The sequence below is a fragment of the Macrobrachium nipponense genome, chromosome 8 (assembly GCF_015104395.2).
Source record: "Macrobrachium nipponense isolate FS-2020 chromosome 8, ASM1510439v2, whole genome shotgun sequence".
Classification (NCBI taxonomy): Eukaryota; Metazoa; Arthropoda; class Malacostraca; order Decapoda; family Palaemonidae; genus Macrobrachium; species Macrobrachium nipponense.
This window is the reverse complement of record NC_087203.1, coordinates 66,639,743-66,652,697: the sequence shown is the minus strand read 5'-3', so window position 1 is coordinate 66,652,697 and position 12,955 is coordinate 66,639,743. Positions and strand designations below refer to the sequence as shown.

General features: G+C 36.2%; 1 protein-coding gene across 1 annotated transcript in view; it reads right to left on the bottom strand.

The window, feature by feature from the left end:
• LOC135222815 (DNA-dependent protein kinase catalytic subunit-like) overlaps positions 1-12,955 on the bottom strand; it is a 763,170-nt gene that overhangs the window by 47,110 nt on the left and 703,105 nt on the right. Inside the window, exon 47 of the mRNA XM_064261121.1 lies at positions 8,142-8,373. Within this exon, the coding sequence (XP_064117191.1) occupies positions 8,142-8,373 (232 nt within the window). The remainder of the gene's footprint in view (positions 1-8,141; positions 8,374-12,955) is intronic.

Genomic DNA, 12,955 nt, shown 5'->3' with positions numbered 1-12,955 from the left:
ATTCTCTGTCTCGACAGTGTGTTTGGAAAACCAAAACACTCCTGAGATGCCAGAAATTCCAAGGAATTCGAGCATTCCACAAGATTCTCGATTGTCGTAATAACAATTATCAGGAATTCTCATCTTGCCCACTCTGGACCGTGGTGTCGCCCAAGTGTTTGCAGAACGTAGATGACAAAAACACTCGGAGATTGCTAGAAATTCTGAAGAATTTTAAGCATTTGGCGAAACCCCCCGAATTTCGTCAGACGATCATCGGGTGGTGGTCCTCCCGATTCCCGTAGAAATCAAGAAGGAATGGGCAAGATCCTTCCTCAACAACGTGGACTTATGTCCGGTAGGACCGAAAGGTCCCTCCGGGAACGCAGTCCCAGACGCTGAATACTAAGGAAAATGTGTTCTCTGCAGGATCTCTCCCATTCGAGTCACGGGCAGGCATGAACCTGCGGTGATGGCCGCTCTGAGAGTCTAGGAAAATGTTACCGTCTGGAGGATATGTTTTCCCGAGGGTTACGGAACTCGTACTGTAGGCAAAACGTCTGCCGCCACTGTGACCGTCATCTGGGTGGGGCTGAGCGTGTACCTGATAGGAGACAGCCGATACCGTCCTCCAATGCGTTCCAGTCCTTGTCGAGGTTGAAACCTCTCAAGAGGACTGAAGGGGGAGCCCACACCGGTCTCTGGATGTGCAGTCCAGCGGGACCGTCACGTGAACAGCAGTGATGGTCACTCTGTGAGTCTAGGAAAGCGTCATCGTCCTCACCAGCCCCAAGATCTCCTCCAACCACTTGAGCGTGGCTGGAACGTAAGAAGCGCATTCACTCCTGTTCGCCTTGTTCCTCCCGGTGTAGCCTGAGGAGGTTGAAGGGACAGGTGAGGGAGACCTGACGCTCCTACCCTAGTCTCATCCTGCCTGTCACCCTTACTAACCTTCTTTCCCTTAGTCTTCTTCTTTTCCTCAACCCAGTTCTTATTCTTGTCCTCAGGTTTATCCTTATCCTGTGTCTTCCCCTTCTTTCCTTTACCTATCACAACCAAATTACCTTCATCACTCGTACTCTCATCCACTCGCTCTTTCACTTTCTTTACCACTCCTGGCCCATCACAATACCCAGTAGGCCTACCTCCTACAGCTCCCTCTCCCATGAATCCCTTCATCATTTCCTGCATCATCTCTTGCACTGGATTCATCATTACCCAGAATTTTTCATCCATTTTCTCAACCATTCTCTCTTCCGCTCCTTTCACCTCTTCCACTTTCGCACTCCTTAGCATTCCTCTCATTACCTCTAACTCGCTCTTCGGCTCCTCACACTCTACCCTCAATCTCTCATTCTCCACTTCCAATCTTTCCTTAGCTTCCCTTGCCAACCGCAACTCCTCCTTCAGCCTCTCCATCTCCTTCATCCCTTCCATCCTCACTTTCTCTACCAATCACAAAACTCACTACCCCAATCGTCCTGCAGCTGCCGCACCAACAGTCCCTGTTCGGGCGCCAAAAAATAATGTGGCAGGATCACAAGCTTAAAGGCAAGCAGGCAAATCCCCCCCACATAAACTTAATCAATCAAGCTGCCAAACTCACCCTCAGTCACACTTTCCTCTTTACACTACAGAATATGCACAGGACAATTGACCTATACCTACACACAGAACAAAAAAACACAAACACATGTACTCACCCAACTCCAGGTACTCCGGGCTATGCTGTGCTGTCTGCCGGTCAAGGTCACAGAGATACCAACAACAACAAAAACCACAACCAAGAACCACAACCAACAACAACACAACACCCAAGGACCACAACCCCACAACACAACTAAAAAGGAACACAACAAAAAAAGAAACACAACCACAACCCAAGACCACTGCACAAACAATCCCTAACAACACAACAAACTAACACACACACCCACTAACAACACTAAGGAATCACAACAGCTCACCAACAACCCTCAACAACTCACAACTACACCAAGAAAACACAACAGCTCCCCAACAACAACAACTCTCAACTATAACAACTCATATAATCCAACAGGAATTCACAAGCACAACAAATCTAACAACACAGGCACAACAAATCCAAAGCAAACAACATCAAACTTAACAATAACTAACAACAAATCAACAAAACACAAAACTTAACTGACTTTCAATGCCTTCAATAGACTACTGCCAACACTACTGTTATCACCAATTCTGACTCCAAAACACAGAACTCTAACAGCTAACTCCAGCTGCACCAGCAGACAACCAAGAACTCACCAACAGCCAATTCAATCATTATCTATCCATACAGCAATTACACCCTCTCTCTCTCTCTCTCTCTCTCTCTCTCTCTCTCTCTCTCTCTCTCTCTCTCTCTCTCTCTCTCACAGTGCTAAAAAGTCATCAACATCAAGCGTCACTCGATAGGTGTTTTACCGTAACAAATAGAAGTGATTTGGGAGAACTGAGTGTAAGTGAAAGAAACAAGCAAAAGGCAGTGAATGGAAAAAGAGAAAAATCATCCGAGCCCAGCTAGGAAGTCAGTGGGATGTGGACTCCCATCTCCCACCCAATAACCTACCACCATCCCCTCCCTCTCCTCTCTTCCATCTCTCTCAGCCCAGTCCCGAACTCTCACTCAAGTAAGACTCCCTTTCAATTTTTTATTGTTACTGTATTGCATTTGTATCATTATGTTAATTTTATTGTAAAAATCCCTTCTTTTATTTTTTATGTGAACTGTTATATAGTGATTTTATGTATGCGTATACAATGTTTTTACTGTCTCATCTCCTTCTCTCCTCAATAATACCTCCCTCTATCTCAAGTCAGCTGTGCATCAATGCAGTGACATATGATTTTGGTCATCTTTAGTGTTAAATTTAATTGTTAAATGCTTTATACTTTTATTTATTTTGTTGATTATGGTTATCATTAAACTATACATGCATTCCCCAGTAATCGGCAGACTCAGTTATCGGCGACCTGGTTTTATGGGGCTTGTCTAGTGCCATAAAATCTGCAGCGCCACCATAAGGGTTCTTATGGCGCACCATAAGAACCAGTTATCAGCGCCACAGCACCATTATGGCGCCATAAATCGCTGAGTTTCAGTTAATGGCGGTTTTCGCTTATCGGCATACCCCTGGGAATGGAAACCCCACTGATAACCGGGGACTACCTGTATATTGTAAAGGATAAAACATGCAAGTATTACAGTTTTCTTGTAAGACGTGGTAGGCCATCTAGTACAAGTATAAACAAGACAATCGGTCAAGTCAAAGTATGAGTATCTGTTCGACAAACAACACAAAAATTTCTTTGAAAATTTCACTAAAAAAATGGAATGTTTGCCAAACAAGGTATCACTGTACATACTTTAATAAACATAATATAACCATAACTGTCTCTTTAAACAATATTTAGCAGTGTTTGCTAGTTTTAGCAAGTAAATTATTGTAAATACAAATGGTTCTTATGAAGGTAACAAAATATTTATTTTTTTTGTCAAATCTTATCATTAAATTTTTATTTCTTTTCTGTTGCTGGTTTTGAAGTGCACATAACCACCACCAACAAGGAGGGATCTTATCATTTCTTGATTTCCATTTGTTTATAAACCTTTCATCTGCTGACTTTATCCCCTCTTCCCTCACCTTCTATCAAAAAGAGGTGTAACTATTTGCACAAAGAATAGTCTACAGATGGGTCTTACTTATATATAATGTAATCAAAACAGCTAATAAAGGCATTACATTAACATGCATAGATAAAAAAAAACTACTTTCAATGTTCAGCAGTTGCCAACAGTACATACTTGTTACTTGCATCTGCTAACTTCCTGGCAATGCAAACATTTTGTATATATATATAAATATATATATATATATATATATATATATCAAATATATATATATACTATAAATATACAATATAATATATATTATAATATACACATGTTATATATATTATATATATTATATATATATATATATATAGATATATCTATATATATATATATATAATATATATATAGATATATTATATATTATATATATTATATATACAGTAGAGCCCCGGTTCACAACCGTATTAGAACTCGACATAATCGGATTTCGCCACTAAATTTCCAATAAACTTTGTATCTGTTTTCAACCAAAAAACCAGTTTCCGACCCCCAACCATATGATGTTTGTAAACAAAACTGTTTCCGCCAACCGCCGCTAGTTGGTGTCAGCCAGTGCTACCAAATGTAGCACAATTTCATGTTTTTTTTTAGCATAATTTGACCCAAGAATTGAAGCTTAGCATAATTTCTTTCACACTTAGGGTTCAGGTACAATTTTAGAATGTATTTTCACTAAAATTTTAAATAAAATGCAGAAAATTCCTCAATTTCATACACAGCTATAGTGAATATATGTATCTTCATAGTAAAATTGCCTCAAAAGCAGCACTAACAAATGAGTTAATTGCTAAGTTTGAACCCAAGTAAGGAATGTTAAATTTTGTGAATATAAATAAATACCCACAGTGACATGACAAACGATCAGTAAAGTGTTAATAATGTTTTTTCTTCGTGAGTAAAGAATTAATTTTTTTCCTTTTTTAAGTTTTATTTTTTCAGTAGTTATCAAAATTTTAATTATGTCTGAAGTGATTTTCACACAATTTTCAAGTATTTATTCATTGTGTATGTGATCTATTTAAGAAAAATGGTGTTTCAGTGGCATGATAATGATCAAGTAATAAGTTCGTATGTTTTTCTTCTTGAGTAGAGACTGGTTTGTTTGTTTACCTTTTTTTTTAGTTTTAATTTTTCAGTAAATATCAAAATGTTATATTTGAAGTAATTTTCACACATTTTCAAGCATTTATTAATTGTGTATGTGACCTGTTAAAGAAAAATGGTTCTCAGTGGCATGATAATGATGCAGTAATAAGTAAAATTTGTATGTTTTTCTTCACATTTGTATGTGTGATCTTCACACATTTGTCAAATAGTATACTAGTGATTGCATATCAAATAGTATACTAGTGATTGCGTATGTGATCTATTAAAGAAAAATGGTGTTTTATTCGAGTTTGCTAACATGGAAAGATCAACAAATTATTAGTTATAATATTGTCTGTTCGTCACTTTGTATCATTTCACCTAATATATAAATGTTTTAAATTTCCATTACATCGTCGTTTTAGCTCAAATGTATTAGAGAAATGAGATAATGATAGATTAATAGCATAATTCTGGCACAAAATTGCACCATATTTGGCATAAATTCTTGCTTGGACCGACTAGCATAATTTAGCAAAACGGTTGGTAACACTGGTGACGCCACTCTGCATTGTTTAAAGTCCGCAGCTATTGTTTTCAAACATTCAAACATGTGTCGTGTCTCGTACACCTTGCGGGCATTGCGTTTGCTTTTTCGGTGGTATCAACTCTATATGCAGTTACCTTTTGATTCATCATGGGTCCCAACATTACTACTGGATTTCTATGTTCAAACCTTTTGCTATTGTTAATCTCTGAAATAATGGAAAAGTGTTTACATGGCATCTCGCGTTTTCCTGCTTCAAAATGTTTCCATCATTTCCAACTCCAAAATAAACCATAAGTTTCGTCTATCCTCTCCTCTGCATGAAAGTGATGAGCGAAAAAAAAAAAGATTTAATCAAGCACTCTTGCTTGATTTTTTTCAAGCGTAGACATATTCTAAAACCATGCTCACACTTGAGGCGCGCGTTTCAGTAGCAAATGCAATACGTATTTAAGTGTTAGGTTTAGAGTGAAGGCAATGTTACGTACGTAGGTTACATGTGCGTTTCGGTAACGAATGCAATCTTTAAGCTTTGTTAAGCTTGCCGGTAAAGAAGAGGTTAGCCATAGCTTAAATCAGAGAAGCCACTATGCCATATTAAGTTTGTAGTAATTAAGAAATTAAGACGAATCTTTTATGTCGTACTGTAATACGTCAGTTTACGTGTAAGATTTGGTAGTGAAACCAGTTACATACGTAACATGTTCGGTTCGGTAGCAACGCAATCTAAGCTTTTTAAGCTTGCCGGTAAAGAAGAGGTTAGCCTTAGCTTAACTCAGAAGCCGCTGCGGTATACATTAATTATAGAAATTAAGTAGATTCTTTTATGTCTACTGTAAAAATACGTCATTGTTTACGTGTGAGATTTGGTAGTGAAACCACTGTTACATACGTAACGTGTGCCGTTCGGTAGCGAACGCAATCTTAAGCTTTGATAACACACACACTCTCTCTCTCTCTCTCTTTATTTATTTATTTTTATTCATTTATTTTTATTTATTTATTTCTTATTTATTGCTCTCTCTCTCTCTCTCTCTCTCTCTCTCTCTCTCTCTCTCTCTCTCTCTCTCTCAAGCTTGCTGGTAAAGAGGAGGTTAGCCTTAGCTTAAATCAGAGAAGCCGCTATGGTATAGAATAATTATAGAAATTAAGACGATTCTTTTATGTCTACTGTAAAAAGACGTCAATATTTACGTGAGATCTGGTAGTGACACAGTTTACATATGTAACGCGTGTGCGGTAACGAACGCAATCTGTATGCTTGGTTTATAAGCGTCCTCGTAAAATAGAGGTTAGCTTGATATTAAACTTAAGAGATGCTGGTACGTAATGGTATAGTAATTGTAGAAATTAAGAAGATTCTTTTACTTATACGTACGTATATATGTACCATGCAGTACCATAATAATTGTCAAAGTCCAATAAGCTTGAAACCAGCCCTGATATTGGACAATTTGCCGTAAAAGACGCACCTTTTTTACAAGGACATTTATGAAACAAAATCGTTAGTATCATAACATTTACTGAAAGATAATTTTCAAGCGATTTTGTATACAGTATTGCAGTCGACTTTGTATAAGATTTACCATAAATTAACATCGAATATAAACGTTTCTAGGCTTATAGCGACGATATGGTTTGTTTACTACCATAGTCCCGCTATGAACCACCAGGGCTGCGCTATGGTTTGTTTACATCCTTAAATGCCGACTTACTGTAGGGAAATTTTCCCTAAGTTTTTGATTAATATAAATTGGGTTTAATTTTAATAGTTTATTAATTTACTGTAATAATTAGACTTGCTTTTCAATGTTTTTATTATGTTAGCAACACGTTTTATGCCTACCCACTACACTTTGTTCCACTTACTATTTACCTAGGTAGCCTATGGCGCTTGGTCAACAATCGGTTGGACGCAGGCCAGTTTTCTTTTATACTGTGTACTATTATACATTTAAAATTATAAATATACATTTAACATGATGTTTATTTAACTTTTAACTTATTTAGTTGTAATTTACATGTAATGTATTGTATAAAAAGGCAAGGTTAGGGTAATAACTGATGGTCAAGAACGGATTAATCCATTTTCAGTTATTTCTTATGGGAAAACTTGATTCAGTTCTCGAAATAATCGAATTTCGACGCTCCTTCTGGAACGAATTAGTGTCGAGAACCGAGGCTCTACTGTGTATATATATATATAGATATATATATATATATATTATATTATAAATATATTATATATATATTATATATATATAGATATAGATATATATATATATATAATATATATATATTATATATATATATGTATGATAAAATAGGTATTTCTTCAGTGTTTACTCTTGTTCTTCTTCTTGTTTACTAATTCCATTTCTTTTAAATGTAAATACGCTAGTTTAAATTATATGGTAAAAGCCTATATGTATTAACACTTTTGCTTACCAATAACTGATATAGACGCCATCTAAATTAAATCCTTCACATTTTGATGAATTCTGAGAGCAAGAATTTGTTCTTTACAACCCATTCCTTTCTTAGCTCCTGTTGCACTTCGTTGGAAGTAAACCAACTTTTCAATCTTGGGGTGAGAATATCATATGTATAATTTTGGGAATGTGGACATCACAATTAGGAATGTCTCATTCAGCATTTCAGAGTTAACAAATGCAAACAGGTACCAAAGGAGACCTCCATTATTCACAAAATGCATATCTCATGACTCTTTACTCTCCTTATTCCTAACAGAAATCAACCAAAGTAAATGAAAAAAGAAAATTAACAAAACACTCACCTGAAACAAAAGAAAGTTAATAAAATACTGACCTGCACACAGGGTGTCTGGATTAACTGTCACATCATTCTTGATCATGAGGTGAAGAACAGTCCTTAGTAACTGTGGGGAGTATGCAAGACTACTTGCCAAAACAGCATTCAATGCAGAATGAATATCTTGGAACCAATCTTCAGCTGTTCTAGAGTCCATAACATAGTCTCTGGTATCTATAATTCCTTGTAAGAGCAGCTCTAATAACACACCAGAAACTCTGTTATCATGCTGTGTAAAATATAACATAGACCAATTACCTATCAAAAGTATCTAGAAACAAGATTTATTTCAAAAGCTTTATATTAAAACAAATCAAAAATGTTTCAGAAATGAACAAAATTTAAAAAAATATTACATATACTGATGACAAACAAAAATGAATAAAAATATTGGAAATACTCTTACAACACTTTAATTCTATAGCACAACTTTTTCTCATACAAACCCCCAATCATGCAAAACATTCATGGGGGTCCTATATGACTGAGGGGCTTGGTATCAACAAATTAAGTTGTTCAACCTTTAACCTTTTTTCATACTAACCTATCAACAGGCTGTATATAAATAATGCAGATACCAAAAGTGTTTCACTGAGCATTAAAGCCTGTTATAACATGCCATATCTACATTTTGACTTGTAGTAAATGAATATGAAAGTTATTAATACCAAATACTGGCAGTCCGTGGTTACTGACGACCGGTTTTATGGTGCTTGTCTAGCACCGAAAATCAGCAATATTTTCTCGCCGATTATCAGTGTCGATGATAAAGTAATGTTACTGATACATACCTAACAGGTGGTGCCATTAACTAGTTATCAGCGTCAAAAATTGCTGATATACGGTTATCAGCGATTTTTGCTTATCGTCAAGCTATCAGAATGGAACCCCCAACGATAACCGGGGACTGTCTATATCTCAAATTATATAAAATATATACAAAATATGCATTATGACTGTAACTACATAGCTGTTTTGCCTACATTGGCTAGCCTGGACTTGTTTTTATACTGTATCAACATTAACTTGGAAATCATTGTTCTGTATTATAAAAACTAGAAAAAAATATAAAATAAAAAAGTGTATTAAAATACACATACTGTAGTAAATTATTATAATTAAAGAATAGGATAACCAAACCACAAATTTATATCTCAAACTCTCAAGAATCTTGATCAAAAGACTTTTTCTTATAAACATATAGTAGCTCCTCTAATAAATAAATACAGTGAAACCTTGGATTTTGTAAGCCCTGGTTTTCATGAGATTCGGTTTTGTGGACTTTTTCCAACAAAATATTGACTAGGGTTTCATACATATCCTCGGATTTCACACACCTGGAAATGCTCCTTCCAGGAAACACCTAGTGACTAGGCTCCATACCAAGCACCAAAAAAGATGATCCCATGTTCTCTCGTGACCCATTCTGCTTTTGTGCTTGTTTTTTTAGGCTTTTTTATTCGAGTGCAACAACTAAATAAGCCATCGTGAGGCCAAAGAAAGTTCCAAATGCCAGTCCATGTGTAAAAATTGTAAGAAACACTATAGAATTTAAGATAGAACTCATAGCAAAGTATTGGAGGGTGTTGCATGCTAATCTCAGTAAGAAAATGCTTACAAGTGCTGCTGTTGGTGAATGTAAGGCCAGCAGAAGCTGGTTTGAAAAATTCAGTATGCGAACAGGCATAAATAATGTACCTACTTCAGTGATTAAGGACATGCTTGCAAAGTGGAGTGAAGTAAAAAATTTTGTGGAGAATTATCCCAACAAAGATGTAATCCATGTCTCCAACATCTTTAATGACAATGGCATGTTCCACTTTAAGCAAGTTTTAAAGAGTTGCCAGAAACAAATGTCTCTGGACAGTTTTGTTGTGCAACAGGGGTCCCGGTGACTTAAAGTTTGTCCTAGTGCCAGTAAAAAATGAAGAGGGGAAATAACCCAAGATAGTGTGCCAGTAAAAACCAAAGAGGAGAAGTAACCCCATATAGGTCCCTCTTGGAGGGAGATTCCCCTTCCAAAAAATAACCTCTCCTCCTCCCTCTCCATCTTCCATAGCCTAATAAGTCTTCCATAAAGGTAGGAGTGATGTTAAATATTAGTCATCCATTTCAATAGTCATTAATATTATTTCTTATTGTTTTCTGTATGTAAAACTATATTTATTCTCCATAAAATGTATTTTTTGTTGATAATTTTGGGTTTCTTTAACACATTAATTGGATTTACATGAATCCTTATGGGAATTATTGTTTCGGATTTTGTACGTTTCGGACTTCATGAGACATTCTGGAACAGATTACATACAAAAACTTAGGTTCCACTGTATATTACATCCTAAAAATTTACTGAGTGAACTAACTGAAGGCAAAGATTATGGCAGAGTTTCTTTCCAAAATGTTTCCAAACAATGTTTGAAAATTGGACATTTACATATATTACGTTAAACTGCAAGTGTTATAACAAATTCTGGGATTAGATCATGTGGATTATTCTTCTGATACTCTAGAATCCAATTAAGTGTGACCAGTTCATAGAATAGGATATTAGTTCAACATGATGTTCTCTCTGGAATAAAGAGCAACACACTAAATTTAACAGTGGGCTTAATCTGTTTCAAGTTATTGCTATCACATTCCTTATTCCACATGGTCTGTCACTTACTGAGAATGGATGGATGGGTAAATATATTAAATTTAGAGACAAAGCCCAAACTGTGGAACCCTATGGACATTCATTGCTAAATATAACAAAAGGGTGAGATGTCATAATATAAAGAGATGAATACTTGAGAACCATTTCATTCAGTTTTTTACAATTACAGGTACTCACTCTTACCATTAGTCATGCATTATATTTACGTAACCCCTTTATCATTTGAACTTCCCATATTCACACTTAGCCAATTATCAAAGCTTTCTCAGTGTGAACGTGTCTTTGTATTAAATGTTCTAAAAGAAAAAAGTATGAATAAAATTGCAGTGGTGAATGTATGTGCAGCACCAAGATCAAACTGTGTCTGGATGGTATCACAAAAATATATCTGCTGAACCATATGAACTAGTTGAGCATTGTATATAAGCTAAATTTTTTATGAGAATGTCCTGACTGGCTTACTGATGAGGACTGGGAGGAGAAAGAAAGGGGTGATGAAGTGCTTCAAGTGTGGGTAGAGGGAGTAAGAATAAGTATATGTTATATTTATATAATGATGTAGTAAAATAGTTAAAAATATTTACTGGAACAGATATATTTGATCCGGTTAAGATAGTGGCAGCTTTGGCTGTTTTGTCATCATCCTAACTTCTTTGAGGGGCCAGCCGGTACCCTTATGTATGGGGGTATAGGGTGAAAAATGCAGTCATGGAAAAATTCATGGAGCTTCGTATGGCAATGGAGCATATGTATACCAAATATTTCGTCAAAATTCCTCTAACTTTTATAGTTACAGGGTAATTAGTAAACGTAATTCAATAAGCCAAAAACATTGATCCGTACAAGAAAATGCAATATTTCTCCTGTTATCGTAAATTTTGATAATTATTGTCAAAGAAATTGTGAACAATGGCATCTGCAGATTCCATGAGTCGCAGAAGGGAAGGGAGTCAGCTTACCACCTTTCAGTGCGAGCACAAACTTTACGTAGTGTACACGTTCGAGTTTCACCTCTGACATTCGCTTGCTTTTACGTATGTTTATCTTTGTTTCGGCAACAATTTCATCTTGCCAAAGAGGAAAAGACAAGCAAAACATCTTGCTAACATACAGATGAAGAAAATTCGCTCTAATATGATTACAAAATATCATAATATACGCGATATTAGTGTAGTTAGTGAAGAGACAGACCGAGGGGTGTGTAATAAGGAAGGCCCCCGTCTTGCCTGATGCACACGTCGCACAGTGACCCAGGCTACGGTCTTTGAGCAAAGGGATCTTCATTTATGATAAATAACAGTTTTTTTTATTAATACCCAAAAAGGAATATGAAATTCATAATAATCATGATTTATTAACAATGCCTTTGTAAAAAGAGAGTTCATAATAATCATGATTTATTAACAATGCCTTTGTAAAAAGAGAGTACACGTTCGAGTTTCACCTCTGACATTCTCTTGCTTTTACGTTTGTTTATCTTTGTTTCGGCAAGAATTTCATCATGCCAAAAAGGAAAACACAAGGAAAACATCTCACTAACATACAGAAGAAGAAAATTCGCTGTAATAAGCCGAGTTAGTGAAGGAGCGAGAGAGAAAGTTGTATAGGAAGGACGCAGTGCCCCAGGATATGACATATGAGCAAAGGGATCATCATTTATGATTAAATAATGATAAATAACATAGTTTTGGTTTATTAATACCAAAAAAAGAAATATACAGTGGTACCTCAAGATATGAAAGGATCAACTTACGAAAAACTCGAGATACGAAAGCTAACACGAAAAATTTAACGGCTATATACGAAAAGTTTTCAAGATACGAAAGGTTTCTGTAAAGTCCGAGATTCGCCCGAACCACCGATAACAATTTTGAAACTCGTGCGCCGCCAACTGAGTAGACTCGCCACCATCCTCCTGCTCTCCCATTGGTTCCTGATGCTAGTCACCACCATGAGATCCTTCTCTCCTATTGGTCAGCATCCCTCCCATGATGCATCTATGTAGCGGCGTGCTTCTTCGGCCACTGCACGGCATCATCTGTATTGTACGCACGCGGTATTCATTCGGTCTAATGATTTCATTTATTAACGGAAATTCGTTAGTGATTTCGTTGCAGTATACGTACTTTATCGTGTTGTGTGAAAACTTTACTCT